This window comes from Mirounga leonina, unplaced genomic scaffold, assembly GCF_011800145.1.
Source record: "Mirounga leonina isolate KUSES-001 unplaced genomic scaffold, KU_Mleo_1.0 Mir_99, whole genome shotgun sequence".
NCBI classification, from domain to species: Eukaryota; Metazoa; Chordata; class Mammalia; order Carnivora; family Phocidae; genus Mirounga; species Mirounga leonina.
Window position 1 is genome coordinate 2,571,240 of NW_023270971.1, and position 13,847 is coordinate 2,585,086.

At 41.0% G+C, this 13,847-nt stretch overlaps 1 protein-coding gene across 1 annotated transcript in view; it reads left to right on the forward strand.

Moving 5' to 3' along the window:
• Positions 1–13,847, forward strand: part of LOC118006810 (integrin alpha-2) — a 101,826-nt gene that overhangs the window by 55,852 nt on the left and 32,127 nt on the right. The window contains exons 10-13 of the mRNA XM_034999611.1: positions 1,739–1,815; positions 3,767–3,905; positions 5,322–5,467; positions 7,601–7,744. Of these exons, the coding sequence (XP_034855502.1) occupies positions 1,739–1,815; positions 3,767–3,905; positions 5,322–5,467; positions 7,601–7,744 (506 nt within the window). The remainder of the gene's footprint in view (positions 1–1,738; positions 1,816–3,766; positions 3,906–5,321; positions 5,468–7,600; positions 7,745–13,847) is intronic.

The following is a 13,847-nucleotide window of genomic DNA, read 5'->3' on the forward strand; positions in this document are numbered from 1 at the left end:
GGGAAGCAAAGAAGCTCATACACTATTGATAAGATTATAAATTGTATAGCTTTGGGGGGAAGACAATTTAGTAATATCTACTATAACTGTGAACAGTTTTACCTTTTTACCCTGCATAGTTTTTATAATCTAAAAGTTTTACCTTTTTATACTGTTACATAATTTCTGAAATTCTTGAATTCATTTACAACAAACATGTATACTTTTAAAATTAGAAAAACATAGTGAAGATTTTTAATAGTTCAGATTTCAAGGAAACTTGTTATTTCCCAGATCTACAATAATTTACTTAAATGGCCTTGGAAGGTCTAGTCAGTGTAGAAATACCACATATTCAAGAACTCACTGTATGGAACACACTTCCCAGTTGGTAAAAAGTCCCCAAATTCTGGTTCCTGGTTAACCCAAATAACCCAAATAACTCTCAGCAATAAAGAGCTTATTTTACTGAGCACCTATTATAGGTCAAGTTCTCTTTCAGAAACTTGGTCCAAGGGCACTGCTTAAATTAAGTATTCATTCCTTAGTCTTTTCTTCACCTCCTGATTATCCACTGGAGATTTCTACCCAAAAAATATTATTGCTTCTTTAAACATCCAATGGTACTTCTGAGTTGTTGAAATCATTGTCAAAATCTAATGTGCCTTGAGATAATATAAAATAATATAAAATTATTTGGCTACCTATGGTATGACTTATGCTTGTTTGTGGTTGCCTGAACATGAATAATCACAATGCAACCTAAATGCTAATTAGAAATGATTTTGTGCCTTATCTGCTATTTTGGATTTTGGGGAAGCACTGCTCTACTTTATTAAATATTATCTTGGGGCACCTGGCTGGCTTGGTCAGTGTAGCATGCAACTCTTGATCTTAGAGTTGTGAGTTCGAGCCCCATGTTGGGTGTAGAGATTACTTAAAAATAAAAACCTTTAAAAAAATTATCTCTACTCAGCCTGTATACATTATTACATCTTCTAAACAAGTGACTGTGTCGTATGGTATACATTATGTATATCACTCTCTATATCCAAGTGGTAGTCCAGGAATTTATTCCTTTTTGTGAAGATTAATGAAGTGTAATCATTTGACCACACTGTATGGAAAATTAATACTAATTAGGTCCTGTGGTTTGAGTGTCAGAGGCAAGCACATATGTAGAAAGAGGACAAACTTCCTAACTGGTAAAATTCCTACTCAGTCTTGAACCCTGGATCCTGAAGCCTAACCCAAATAAATATCTGTTTGGTCTTCATTACACATCAACTGCCTGGCTCTTCCAACTGCATCTAAGATGTGTGTACACTTACTAGTACCAATATTTAAAAGCTAAAAATTCAGTTAGTTTTTTAGCTAGTAATAATAATTATTAAAAAAGGCCATCACTTCAGGTTTTATTTTACCTCATCCCGTATGTTGAGTGTTTTTGATATCAGGAGCATCATAAGCATACCAGTAAGTGCATTAATGCATGATCAAGATTAACATCAATTTCAAACACTACCTTGGAAGTCTTGTGGGTTGTTGTTAGAACACTTCCTTAGTGATTTCTCCCTCCCAGAATTTGCCAGCTCTATATTTTTGAGCGAACATCAGAACACTGTGGGGGTATGTGTGTGTGTGTGTCCATATATGTGCATGTGCACATGTGTTCGTGTGTGTATGCGCATGCATGTGTGTTTGAAAATTTGATTTAAAAACTGACAGTGATATAATTCTTGAAATTACCATCTCCCAGGTACTGTTCAAGGAGGAGACAACTTCCAGATGGAAATGTCACAAGTGGGAATCAGCGCAGATTACTCTCCTCAGAACGTGTGTATATCAGATAACTTCCGGCCATGCTGTCATTTGGCTGAACACTTTGGGGCACAGTAGCTTTATATAGAGAGTGGAAAAAACAGCCATCTAGCGATCAACAGTTCTGATTCCCAGTCATAGTCATTCGGTTTCTTTGTGCTGCTGATTTGTCATCTAAAAGATGAAGGATAATAACACCTTCCCTTCCCTGTTTCACGGGGATTTTTTATGGAAAAAAATGGTAATATGCAATGTGTATGAGTACTCCAAGGGACAGGCACTATATTAACTCAAGGGATTATCGTTGCAGGAATTTCCTTTAAATCAATTAACTACTGGAAAAGTTTATTTAAAAACACAAACTCTTGGGGCACCTGGGTGGCTCAGTTGGTTAAGTGACTCCTGATTTTAGCTCAGGTCATGATCCCAGGGTCTTAGGATTGAGCCCACCCCATGCTCAGTGGCATGTCTGCTTGAGATTCTCTCTCTCTCTCTCTCTTCCCCTCCCCCAGCTCTTGCATACACACTCCCTCACTCAAATAAATAAATAAATCTTTAAAAAAACGAAACACAAAACACAAACTCCTGTCATCACTGCCACTCTTGAATTCTGAGGTGCCGAGTATCTCTTTTCAACAAGCAGAGACAGAAGATAGTTGAAAAAAGTGAGAAGTTAGGAAACATGTGAGATGGAAAGCTTTCTTAGCTCAGAAAATGTGTTCTTCCTTCTCATAAACATCCACTTCCCCAGGCTCTGGTTCCAACTCTGCTCAGGGTCCCAGTGGAGCAGTAGGGGGACACAGAGATGGGCAACACTGGAAAAGCTTAGGGAACAGTATGAACTCAGAGGACTTGATTGCCAGAAGGACGGACCAGGAATGGCTTGGTTTTTTGCTCTAGAAGTAAAGGTGCTGACTTCGTCTGGATCACCAATCGTTAGGAATGCTCGTAAAAGTTATGGGTTTTTCCCTCAGAAATACCGCACACAACTTCCTGAGGTTTTTGTACATGTCCTGAAGTCCCTTCCTGCACACTGATGTGGAGTCCCAAATTTATGACAGGCATTAACACAATTTCATGGTCTCTTGTCCTCAAAATGGGACACATTTTCCTTTTTGCTCTATTTTTAATGGCTTATATTTTTCAATCCAAAATCCGTATCTTTGATGTTTTCTGAGATCTAAGATCAAAAACTTAAAAATAATAAATCCCATCCTGACAAACCCTGCCCTCTACGATGACTTTCAGCTTTGACGATCCTGGTTGGATTTTGAGTCAGTCCAGAGCATACTGTCCTGGTTTGTGTACCAGCCTCTCCTGGTGCTGTGCTGACCCATGGCTGTTCTCCAAGTAGATAGAATGTCACCCTATGGTAACATAGGGTGTTATATGCAACTGGATGAATCATTGTAGCTCTGCTATCTTCCAATAGATGGACTAGGATATAGATGATGGAGGAACATTTGAGAAGGGGTCAAGAGGAAAGAGGAAGAACATTGGAAAATAGAATAGGTCAGAAGAGGGCCTCCCAAGAGGATGTGGCTGGATAGCAGCAGGGCCCCACCTCTCCTCCTCTGCCAGCCGCACTTCCTACTTCTCAAGCATGCCTCACATCCCACCCTGAGCTTTACTCATGAATATGTGGGACAGGAGGCTCACAACTGTTCGGCATTTGTCCATGTACACCTTTGAATGGAAATTGGAAGATGGCTATGTGCTCCTCCTGTAGGGTAGTAGAGATTTATCTACAGAATGTATCAAGGTAACATGGCCTGGGGGAAGGCTGGTTTTCCAGCACAAAATATAGTAGAACAATGTGGACATATATCAGCATACATTCATATACATTTTACTTCATCATTTTCTCCTTAAATCTAGACCATTTATTTCAATGTTTTGCATACGCTGCATTCTTGTGCTTTAAAGGTAGTTTGTGCTCATGATCTTCATTTTTCAATTATTTCAGGATATTCTGATGCTGGGTGCAGTAGGAGCTTATGCCTGGAGCGGGACTGTTGTCCAGCAGACATCTCATGGACATTTGATCTTTCCTAACCAAGCCTTTGACCAAATTCTGCAAGATAAAAATCACAGTTCGTATTTAGGTAAGGCATAGCAGCATTTGACTCAGCAAATTTAAGTTCCCTTTTTTAAAACGAGCCCCTTGCCGAATCTCGGGATCTGTTCAGCAAAGCCCTTGAAGTGTCATCTAATTATTCTATTTATTGCACATGTTTATGTTGCCTCTTTGCAAATCGGGCCTTATCCTAAAACTTTAATGACACACTGTATTACACTTGCTGATCTCTTCTGGCTGTTCAAGCAGCTGTGATTGTGCTTCTCTAAAATGGAAACAGTTCCTAAAAGCCAATATAGTTAAGTGGTAGTCTTATATTACTTTAGAGTTCTTAGTCTTTTTATTCCTATAATAAGCAGCCACGGATTTTGAGCACCTACTATGGGACAGTTCCTGAGCTGGCAAATCTATCTACATAAACATTTTAATCTTTCCAGGGATGCCTAGGTGCCCCAGTTGGTTGAGTGTCTGACTCTTGATCTCAGTTCAGGTCTTGATCTCAGGGTCATGAGTTCAAGCCCTGCATTGGGCCCCAAGCTGGGTGTGGAAACTACTTAAGAAAAAAAAAAATCCTTCCAACAACCCTTTGAAGAAAGTATTATTATCCCCATTTTACTTTGAGAGCCCAAGAGGTTAATAACTTTCCCAAAGGTAAATAACTTAGTAAGTGGCAAATCCAGAATTCGAACCTGGGACGGTGTGATTCCAAAGCCTATGTTCGTTACACTGCGTGACATTACCTTTTAAATTCATGTAATTATCCATTCAAGAAATACTTGTTCAGTGCCAAGCTCATGAGCGGCTGATGGGACAACCCCGAATCTAGGGCCTGGTTTATAGGTAGGTGTCCTGCCTCTGCAGGGCAGTGCTTCCGTCACAGGGCAGGAGCAGTTCATCTTAGGAAAAGGAAGATGAGCCCGCAGGGATGCGCCCAGGGACACTGGGAACTGTGCATCCCCCGGGAACGAGTGCTGACAACAGTGACTCCATCCTTGGCCTTCTGCCTTGAGCTCTTCTCCAGCACACAGATTCTACCACTTTAGCTAACGACCCTGTGACCTCACCACCATGTCTGTTGCTCCATAAAAGCTGGAGATGAAGCTCTAAGTAGGGGTGGAGAGTAGTTGCATAGTGTCTTGGATTGTCCGTCCGTCCGTCTGTGCCTGCCTGCCTGCCTGCTGGATTCCCCTTGTCAGTAAGTTACACCGAAAAAAAAAACAAAAAAAAAACCCGTAAACAATACGGAGCGGCTTGCTTTGTGTTTCAGCATTAAAATACCTTCTCAGTCTGGAGGATACACTACTGACCGTCCTCCACCTTCTAACACACTCCCCTGCCCCCCACTGTGCAACGAAAAAGGACCTCTGGTCATCTCTACTAACTTTTCGAGCCTATCTGGCTGAGCATTTCAATAGTACCTACTCTGCAACCTCTTCTCTCCTAGGTTACTCTGTGGCTGCAATTTCGACTGAAAAAGACCTCCATTTTGTTGCTGGTGCTCCTCGGGCAAATTATACCGGCCAGATCGTGCTCTACAGTGTTAATGAGAATGGCAATGTCACGGTTATTCAGGCTCACCGAGGTGACCAGGTAAATGCCATGGTGTAGCAGGTGAAATTGTAGGGACGACTGGGGCAGAGGAGGAGTGGGAGTTGATAGAAATGGAAACTAGCATTTATTGAGTACCGACCTGTGGCTGGTTCTGTAATCTGTATTTACTTGAATATTCCTTAAATCAATAACTGGGTGATGGGCATAAAGGAGGGCACGTGATGTCATGGGCACTGGGTGTTATATGCAACTGGATGAATCACTGACCTCTACCTCTGAAACTAATAACACACTATATGTTAATTGAACTTAAATAAAATTAAAAATATATATATATTCCTTAAATCTTCACAACACTGAGATCTACCATCCTCTTCTAACAGGTTACTGAGAGCTTACCCTCCTAAGGTCAAATAGCTTTCATGGGGTTGAGTTGTCATTAAAACCCTGTCCTGTGCGGCCTCAAAGCCTATGCTGTTTGGTTATATCCAACTGCAAGGTTTTGACTCCCCCCGATTGATAACACCTGGGTCTTATTTGATCCTAATGACAGGCACCGACCGTGGCTCTGTTGGAAGCTCCTACTAAGAGCCAATGATCGGGGGCGCCTGGGTGGCTCAGTCATTGGGCGTCTGCCTTTGGCTCAGGTCATGATCCCAGGGTCCTGGGATCGAGTCCCACATCGGGCTCCCTGCTCAGCGGGAGGCCTGCTTCTCCCTCTCCCACTCCCCCTGCTTGTGTTCCTGCTCTCGCTATCTCTCTGTCAAATAAATAAAATATTAAAAAAAAAAAAAAGAGCCAATGATCTAGAGGAAAAATGACAAGAGAACAGTACAGCATTGTCAAGACTGAGCTACTACGTCTGGGCCTGTCTAGGTGTCCTGTGGCTTTGAGGTTTCTAAAATTAAAGCAACTCTCTTTTCTACCGCTTTCTCCTCAGCATGACCGTTTGGTAGTCAGAACCGCTGATGACTCCCAGTCGTGGCCTGCTGGAGCGGAGGCCAGCTGACAGATTCCTATTTCCTTACTAAGCAGTTTTCTTTTTTTTAAAGATTTTATTTATTTATTTGACAGAGAGAGAGATAGCGAGAGAGGGAACACAAGCAGGGGGAGAGGGAGAAGCAGGCTTCCCGCTGAGCAGGGATCCCGATGTGGGGCTCGATCCCAGGACCCCGGGACCATGACCTGAGCCGAAGGCAGACGCTTAACGACTGAGACACCCAGGCGCCCCTGGAGACTATTTTTTTTAAAGATTTTATTTATTTATTTGACAGAGAGACACAGTGAGAGAGGGAACACAAGCAGGGGGAGTGGGAGAGGGAGAAGCAGGCCTCCCGCCGAGCAGGGAGCCCGATGTGGGGCTCGATCCCAGGACCCTGGGATCATGACCTGAGCCGAAGGCAGACGCTTAACCGACTGAGCCACCCAGGCGCCCCTGAAATGGGCAACCCTGATCTCTGTCAACCAACAGAAATTTTCCTTCCTTGAGTCAGAAACCAACCATTTAGATTTCCCTTCTCCGGGATTAAGTGTGATGCTCCTGTCTCTATGGATTTTCCAGGAGTAAGAGGACATGAGTCTTTGACTTCCCTGCCCACAAACCAGCTATGGTCACATATTTTTCTCTCCTCTTTACTACTTTAAAGAAGGGTGCTTTTATTTTGAGAAAAACGATGACCGTGTTCTAGAACGAATGCTTTTTTTTTTTTTTTAAAGATTTTATTTATTTATTTGACAGAGAGAGAGAGCAAGGGCAGAAACACAAGCAGGGAGGGTGGGAGAGGGAGAAGCAGGCTTCCCGCCGAGCAGGGAGCCCGATACGGGGCTCGATCCCAGGACCCCGGGATCATGACCTGAGCCGAAGGCAGACGCTTAACGACTGAGCCACTCAGGTGCCCCTAGAACGAATGCTTTCTTACCCGTTTCTGAATCCTGCAGAGGTAGTCACGTAGGCATGCACTGAACATTCAGATGGCCAACCTCTCTTCCTTCACTGGATCTCCACCTGGACCTCGGTCCCACTCCATCTGAGAACTTCCCTCCCGTCCAATATCATGCCATGGACAGTTCCACTCGACTTTTGTTTGTTGAATGAGTAAATGAAAGTTCAGTGTAACATTAGGAGCATAGGAGTCCTAGGAATCCTAAGGTTAATAGGCTTTCTCATTCCAGATCGGCTCCTATTTTGGGAGTGTGCTGTGTTCCATCGATGTGAATAAAGACACCATTACAGATGTGCTCTTGGTGGGTGCACCAATGTACATGAACGACTTAAAGAAAGAGGAAGGAAGAGTCTACCTGTTTACCATCACAAGGGTAAGAAAAATTATTAAACTGACTTAGTTTAATTTACTTCGGTATTGGTAAATAAAAGTCAATCTGCATTTTTGCAGAATAAGAATTATTGAATGATTTTCATATGTAGTATGGTTTATATTTCATCCTTTTGAGGATATAACCATTATTTATAATTTTTAAAATCACATTAAAAATCATAACCTTCAGAGAAAGAGTTTATTGCACTGCCGTTTTCTATGAAAGGTCTTTGAACATATAAGATATATATATAATATATATCCAAAGTATTGTCATTTTTGAAATGCATGCACATACAAACATCTGTGTATTTCCCAAGTACCTCCTTCAATTATTCTCTTCACTGTAAAGAGATCATAATAACAGAACAAACTATCTTATTAACATTTTACAGTGAAAAGGACAAATTGTACCAGGCACTTTGTACATTTTTGCTTAATCCTGGATGCTTTTTACATTAGTTTGTCAGGAAATTCTGTTGTTTAATATAACAGTTATATGCAGCTCTTGGAAATTTTAGTCCTTGCACCTGAAACTTAGCAGCCTCTAACTAGACTGAGCTCTTTAAATCCACATCCATAGTATAATGAACTCGGAGCTGAAAAGAAAACCAAAATTAAAGACACAAGTTGACCTAGAAAACTGGAGAAAGGGTGGGGAAAAAAAGGGTAGCTGATTAATATAGTAAATATTATGTTTTGCTGTTGTGATAGTTTGTCCTACCTTATTTATTTAAATGAATGCAAAAATTAGCTCTCAAACAGGAGCAATTAGAACAATTCTAAAGCAGGGGTGCTTGGGTGACTCAGTTTGTTGGGCATCCAACTCTTGATTTTGGCTCAAGTCATGATCTCAGGGTCATGAGATTGAGCCTTGAGTCGGGCTCCTCACTGAGCATGGAGCCTACTTAAGATTCTCTCTCTCCCTCTCCCACCCCCTACTCAGTGTGTTCTCTCTCTCTCTCTCTTCCCCCCCCCCCAACTTAAAAAAATTCTAAAGCATATAAAGAATGTATAATTGAGTATTCAGTAAGGAAGGGGCATAAATACTTGTTTAAAAATTTAACAAATCCCTAGTTTCTTAAATGTTTGTTACTTCTCAAATATTCTGAATTATCATTAGTTGTTGAAGATGAGAAGATCTCCTAATAATTTGTCAATCTCAGTTACAAAGTGATTTCCGTAAAATTATTATAGAGAAGAATCAACACTGACCTAGTTTCATGGTTGAGAAGCATCACTTTCTTGTGAAGTCATGAAATATTTCCATTCCTGATTTCAAAATCTAGAAGAAAAAAAAAAAAAAGTCTTTGGGCAGAATTATTTTTTATAATGTGACATAAACAGTCTTTTTTTTTTTTTAGTATAGTTGACCCACAATGTTACATTAGTTTCAGGTATACAACAAGGTGATTTGACAAGTTTATACATCATGCTATGTTCATTCACAATTATAGCTACCATCTGTCCCTTTACATCATCAATTCATTCACAGTATTTCTTATGCTGTAATTTTTTTTTTTATTATTCCTGTGACTTACTCATGACACAACTGGAAGCCTGTATCTCCCTCTCCCCTTCACCTATTTCGCCTGACACTCTAGGGCCCCCCCCCCCCCCACTGGCTCTGGCAACCACCAGTTTGTTCTCTGTATTTATAGGTCTGCTTCTGCTTTTTGTTTATTCATTTGCTTCATTTTTTTTTTAGAGACCACTTATGAGTGGAATCATGCAATATTTCTTTCTCTGACTGACCTATTTCACTTTGCATAATACCCTCTAGTTCTATGTTATCTCAAATGGCACGATTTCCTCCTTTTTTATAGTTGTGTAATATTTGTGTGTCTGTGTGTGTACAAATTTTCCTTATCCATTTGTCTATTGATGGACACTCAGGTTGTCCCCATATCTTGGCTATTGTAAATAATGCTGCAATAAACACAGGGTGCATATATCTTTTCAAATTAGTGTTTTTGCTTTCTTTGCGTAAATACCCAATAGTGAAATTATTGGATCATATGGTATTTCTATATTTAATTTTTTGAGGAAACTGCATTGTTTTCCACAGTGGCTATACCAATTTACATTCCTACCAACAGTGCACAAGGATTCCTTTTTCTCCACATCCTTGCCAACACTTGCTATTTCTTGTCATTTTGATTTTAACCATTCTAATTGTTGTCAGGTGATATCTCATTGTGGTTTTGATTTGTATTTCTCTGATGAGTGATGTTGAGCATCTTCCCATGTGTCGGCCATCTGTATGTTTTCTTTGGAAAAATGTCTATTCAGGTCCTCTGCCCATTTTTTTAATTGGATTGTTTGGTTTTTTGGTGTGGTATAAGTTCTTCATATATTTTGAATATTAACCCCTTATTGGATCTATCATTTGTAAGTATCTTCTCCCATTCAGTAGGTTGTCTTTTTGTTTTGTCAGTGGTTTCAAACCTTTGCTGGGCAGAAGCCTTTTAGTTTTATTTTTTTAAGATTTTATTTGAGAGAGAGCACAAGTAGGGGAAAGGGGCAGAGGGAGAAGCAGGCTCCCCACTTAGCAGGGAGCCCAAAGCAAGGCTTGATCCTAGAACCCCGGGATCATGACCTGAGCCAAAGGCAGATACTTAACCACTGAGCCACCCAGGTGCCCTGTGCAGAAGCCTTTTACTTTGGTGTAGTCTCAATAGTTTATTTTTGCTTTTGTTTTCCTTGCCTCAGGAGACCTAGCTAGAAAAATGTTGCTATTGCTGATGTCAGAGAAATTACTGCCTGTGTCCTCTTACAGGATTTTTATGGTTTCAGGTCTCACATATATGTCTTTAGTCCGTTTTGAGTTTATTTTTGTGTTTCGTGTTAGAAAGTGGTCTAGTTTCATTCTATAGCATGTAGCTGTCCAGTAATCCCAGCACTATTAATTTAAAAGACTGTCTTCTCCCCATTGTATATTCTTGCATCCTTTATCATAGATCAACTGACCATATAATCATGGGTTTATTTCTGGAGTCTCTATTCCTTTGATCTATGTGTCTGTTTTTGTGCCAGTACCACAGTGTTTTGATTACTACAGCTTTGTAGTATATCTTAAAACCTGGAGCTGTGATATATCCAGCTTCATTCTTAAGATTGCTTTGGCTATTAAGGGTCTTCTATAGTTTTGTGCAAGTTTTAGTATTTGTTCTGGTTTTGTGAAAAACACTTGGTATTTTGACAGAGATTGCATTGAATCTGTAAATTGCTTTGGGCAATATGGACATTTTAACAATATTCTAGTCCAACTTCAATTGTGTCATCTTCAATTTCTTTCATCGGTGTTTTATACTGTTCGGAGTACAGGTCTTTCACCTATTTGGTTAAGTTTATTCCTAGATATTTTATTTTTGGCACAGTTGTAAATGGTGTTGGGTTTTTTTGTTGTTCTTGTTGTTCTGTTTTTTACATTTCTCTTGCAACGTCATTGTTAGAGTACAGAAATGCTACTGGTTTCTGGGTATTAATTTTGTATCCTGCCACCTTACTAAATTTGTTTATTACTCCCAGTAAGTTTTTGGTGTAGTCTTTAGGATTTTTCTATATATAGTATATATATCGTATCATGTTGTCTGTAAATCATGACAGTTTAATTTCTTCTTTACCAACATGGATGCCTCTATTTCTTCTTTGTGTCTGATTGCTGTGGCTAGGACTTGCAGTATTATGTTGAATAAAAATGATTAGTGAACATCCTTATCCTATTCCTGAGCTCAGAGGGAAAGCTCTGTTTTTCACCATTGAGTATGATGTCAGCTGTGGGTTTTTCACATATGGCCTTTATCATGTTGAGGTATATTCCATCTACCCCCACTTTGTTGAGAGTTTTTATCATAAATTGAGGTTGAATCTTGTCACATGCTTTTTCTGCATCTATTAAGATGATCATGATTTTTACCCTTCATTTTGTTGGTGTGGTGTAGAACATTGATTGATTTGCAAATATTGAAGCATTCTTCGGTCCCTGGAATAAATCCTACCTGATTATGAGGAATGATTGTTTTAACATATTATTGTATGCAATTTGCTAATATTTTTTGTGGAGGATTTTTGTATCTATGTTCATCAGGGATATGGGCCTATAGTTTTGTTTTTGTTTTCTTAGTTTTAATTGGCACTGGCTGTGTTTTATTTTTTATTTTATATTTTATTTATTTTTTTATTATTATGTTATGTTAATCATCACACATTACATCCTTAGTTTTGATGTGGTGTTCCATGATTCATTGTTTGCATGTAACACCCAGTGCTCCATGCAGAACGTGCCCTCTTTAATACCCATCACCGGCTAACCCATCCTCCCAACTCCTTCCCCTCTAGAACCCTCAGTTTGTTTTTCAGAGTCCATTGTCTCTCATGGTTCGTACACCCCTCCGATTTCCCCCCCTTCATATATATATATATATATATATACCAAAAATAAGGGTAACTACTATGAAGGGAGAGAATATGACTCTAAAAATGAAAAATAAAAAATATTTTTTTAAAAAAGGGATTGATAAGATGTTGGTTGAAAAAGGGAGAAAGAAAAATTTTTTAAAAAGACAGTTAAAAAAAATTAACTTTGAAAGACTAAAGAATCATGGTAAAAAGCCATGAATTCTATGTGCTGTATTCCCCTAGCGCTGGAGTTCTGCCATTCTCGCTGATCGGTAAACTTGGTCTTGGCTGGCTGTTCTTGCTGATCTTCTGGGGGAGGGGCCTGTTGTCGTGGTTCCCAAATGTCTTTGCTGGAGGTGGAATTGCCCTGCCCTTGCCGGGTCCGGGCTAAGTAATCTGCTTGGGTTTACTCTCGGGAGCTTTTGTTCCCTGCAAGCTTTCCATACAGCTTTGGAAGACGAGAGTGAAAATGGCAGCCTCCTAATCTCCGACCCGGAGGAGCCGAGAACTCAGGACCCCACTCCTCAGTGAGCCCCCAGAGAAAAGCAGTCAATCACTCCCGTCTCCCCGGTCTCCGGCCATACTCCGTGCTCACCCGGCCTGTGACCGCGCGCCTCTATCTCTGGCACCCGACCCCGGGTGGAGTCTCCAAACCCAGCAGATCCCTGCGGTGCACTCCCGCGCGGCTCCTCCTGGGGGAGGAAGGAGAGTCTCCCCAGATCTGCTGCTTGTTGGGTCCCTGCGGGAGGAGCAGTGGCCCGACTGTGCTGCGGATCCCGGTTAATGGCCACCCCGAGCTGGAGAGCCCACTCCTCCGCTCGGTCTTTGCAGCCAGCTTCCCTGCTCTGATACCTGGGGGAGCTCTGCCGCACTCAGGCAACCCCTGTCTTTCTGTGACCCCGAGGGTCCTGAGACCACACTGTCCCAGAGAGGGTTCCACCCCCCTCTTAGCCACTGGAGCGACGTCCCTCGGCGGAGCAGACTTTTAAAAGTTCCGATTTTGTGCCCCGCGGCTCTATCACTTGCCAGAAGCGGCCGACGGAGGCCCCTCCCCCGCCGTCTATCCTCCCGAATATCGCCTCGGATTCACTTCTCCGCTCGTCCTACCTTCCAGAAAGTGGTCACTTTTCTGTTCAGAGAGTTGCTGCTATTCCTTTCTTCGATCTCCTGTTGGGTTTGTAGGTGTTCAGAATGGTTTGATCCCTCTCCAGCTGAATTCCTGAGAGGAGACGAAATCCAGGTCTCCTACTCCTCCGCCATCTTGCTCCACCTCCCCGGGCCTATAGTTTTATTTTTGTGGTGTCTTTGCCTGCTTTTGGTATCAGGGTAATACTGGCCTCATAGAATGTATTTGGAAGCTTCCCTTTCTCTTCTGTTGTTTGAAATAGTTTGAGGAGAATAGGTATTACTCTTTAAGTGTCTGGTAGAATTCCCCTGTGAATCCATCTGGTCCTGGACTTTTTCTTTTCTTTTCTTTTTTTTTTTTGGATATTATTTTGATTGCCATTCAATTTTGTCGCTTGTAATTGGTCTCTTCAGATGTTCTATTTCTCCCTGGTTCAGTTTTGGAAGACTGTATGTTTCTAGGAATTTAACCATTTCATCTAAGTTGTCCCATTTGTTGGTATATAATTTTTTATAGTATTCACTTACAATCCTTTGTATTTCTGTGGTATCAGCTCTTCTCATTTCTGATTTTTTTT